The sequence below is a fragment of the Lactuca sativa genome, chromosome 4 (genome assembly GCF_002870075.4).
Source record: "Lactuca sativa cultivar Salinas chromosome 4, Lsat_Salinas_v11, whole genome shotgun sequence".
In the NCBI taxonomy this organism is placed as follows: domain Eukaryota; kingdom Viridiplantae; phylum Streptophyta; class Magnoliopsida; order Asterales; family Asteraceae; genus Lactuca; species Lactuca sativa.
Window position 1 is genome coordinate 181,098,622 of NC_056626.2, and position 2,368 is coordinate 181,100,989.

At 39.6% G+C, this 2,368-nt stretch overlaps 1 protein-coding gene across 1 annotated transcript; it reads right to left on the bottom strand.

The window, feature by feature from the left end:
* Positions 1 to 402: 402 nt before the first annotated feature.
* On the bottom strand, positions 403 to 2,010 carry LOC111907924 (nuclear pore complex protein NUP35). The gene is made up of 3 exons (XM_023903730.3): positions 1,188 to 2,010; positions 938 to 1,049; positions 403 to 861 (listed from the first exon to the last, which is right to left on the bottom strand). The coding sequence occupies exons 1-3, from the start codon at positions 1,826 to 1,828 to the stop codon at positions 550 to 552; spliced, it is 1,065 nt and encodes a 354-aa protein (XP_023759498.1). The 5' UTR covers positions 1,829 to 2,010; the 3' UTR covers positions 403 to 549.
* Between the last annotated feature and the right edge of the window lie 358 nt (positions 2,011 to 2,368).

The window sequence follows — 2,368 nt, forward strand, 5'->3', positions numbered from 1 at the left end:
TTTCTAGATCAGACTGTTATGTATCTGATATACCTTTCAGGTAATATATCTAGGTCGTAGTACGCAATATATCTTTCAGATAATGTTTCTAGATCATACTGTTATGTATATGATATACCTTTCAGGTAATGTATCTAAGTCGCAGCACGCAATATACCTTTCGGGTAACGTTTCTGGATCGGACAGTATGAGCAAGCTCAAAGACAATGGGTACTATAACCTCAAAAAAGTTGGTCTATGTTTTGTGGAGATGGAATGGAAGTTAAATTCGGTAGATAACTAAAATATGCCTAATGACTTTGCCTACCCTAAAGTATTATCATGTGTTTTTAAGAACATATCCATTATCACAATCATTTTCATTCCAAAACACGTTATAAACAAGATACAAAGTCCACATCATAAACCATCAATCAATTTTGAATCTTTAATTACCACGAAAAACATAAAAACAAACAAAATCCCAACATTAGGCTCTCATTCAACCTTACATTACAATATGAAATTTTAAAATTAAAAAAAAAAATCCATGATTTACCATTTCCATGACTACAACCCAAACATCAAATCCATAACTTTGTAGACGAGTGACTTTGAAGGGGAGGCCATGGTTCCACCAGACTGAGAGGTGTTAGCATTACCATTTTGAAGATAGGAAGAACGAGTAGAAGATTTGAAGGCGGAGGTCTCTGATGTTCTGGCGGTTGTTGGTGGTGGTAATGGCATGAATCCGCCATGATTGTTTATTCTATCAGTAAGAGCTTGACGTTGCATTGGATCCACTGGTTTCACTCCGATGATTAAAGCTCCATTTAGTTGCATTCCGTTCTTGCTCAGAGCCTTTTGAGCATCAAATCGACTCTGTATATCATCAATAAAACTTGAGTAAATGGCAAGAAACAAGATTATGTTTGATGCTAAAAGAGGCAGAAATTACCTGATAAAGAATGTGCATCCAATTAGAATCTCTTGGACCTAGAACATGCTTGAGAATTACGCCACATTTTTCAAACTCCCGAAGCACTAAATTTGTGTCTGCTGGAGAAAACCTGCAAATTAAGATTTCACCATTGTTGAATATAAACATCGAACTGACACTATGAGCTTATAGATACTTGGGAGCTTTGAATCAGCAGACAATAACTATATGTGGAAGGATGAATATAGAAATAAGCTGAGAAAATTACCCATAAACAGTAACCCATTCTTCCTCATCAATCGTACCCACAGGCAAAGAATTCCTCTGAAGTTCCGGTCTAGCAACCTCCCTAGGCGGCGGCAGAATCACCAAAGCGCCTGGCTGACGATGAACAACACCATCAACCGGAGAACCTGAAGGTGAACCCGAGCCCTTTCCCTTATCATCACCCCCACCTGCGGACCACCAACTCGAAGTCCCTGAGGGGCTCTGATTATGATTCTGATTCTGAAAGGTGTGTGACTGCTGATTCCCGAACAATGAATAGGGCGACGTGCTAGGGTTTGAATTAGGTGGGGAAGACTTGTTGGGGCTTGTGGAAAATAACTTAGACGGCGTTCGAGCGGGAGTCCTAGGGTTCGAATTACGTTCGGGAGAGCCAACGGGATATTCTTGGATCCCAGATTCCGGAGAGAAATCGGATCGATCTTCGAGCGTGAAGGCGGGTGGTGGTGGTAGATCTGAGGTGGCGAAATTTTCACGCCATAGAGCCGATACGGCGGCGGCTTGGCCAGGGGTTGTGAATTTACCGGATCCACTGCGACGGTTAGTGACAGGAGTGGCTAAATCATTGAAGAACAAGGATTGCCTACCGGTTGATTTCGGTGTCCTGTGAATACTTGAGCTCATTTCCGCCCCTTCGATCGATAATGATGGTCTAATAAACACGGCAATAGTTGGCAATCACAGGGCGGCTGAAGCTACAAACCACCTGCTCTCCGGTGTTCAAAAACCCTAGACGTTGGTTCGTGGAGGATTCAAAAGAAGGGTTTTGGGGTTGTTTGGCTTAATTTTGAAGACGATAAATGTTATTCGATTAAAATACAGTTCAAGGCCCAAAAAATGAGGGGGAATCGTCCAGGAAAAAGTCAAAAAAACCATTGCCTTTGGCGCTTGGCTAATTTTCGTTTTTTCTTTTTTTCACCATTGGAAATTTGGAATAATAATAAAAATTTAAAAGGCAATATACTTACAAATTAAGAAATCGACAGTTTGAGTTTGGGTTTTTCGAAAACCAGAAATTTTAAATTGGTTTCAGTTTTTGGATATGGTAAAATTGGAAAAAATCTAACCGAACCAACTGAAAAAATATTTTAAAAAAATATATATTATGTATATATCTACCCTAATAAATGAAAATGTTATTGTCACTTGTCATTCTCTTATTTA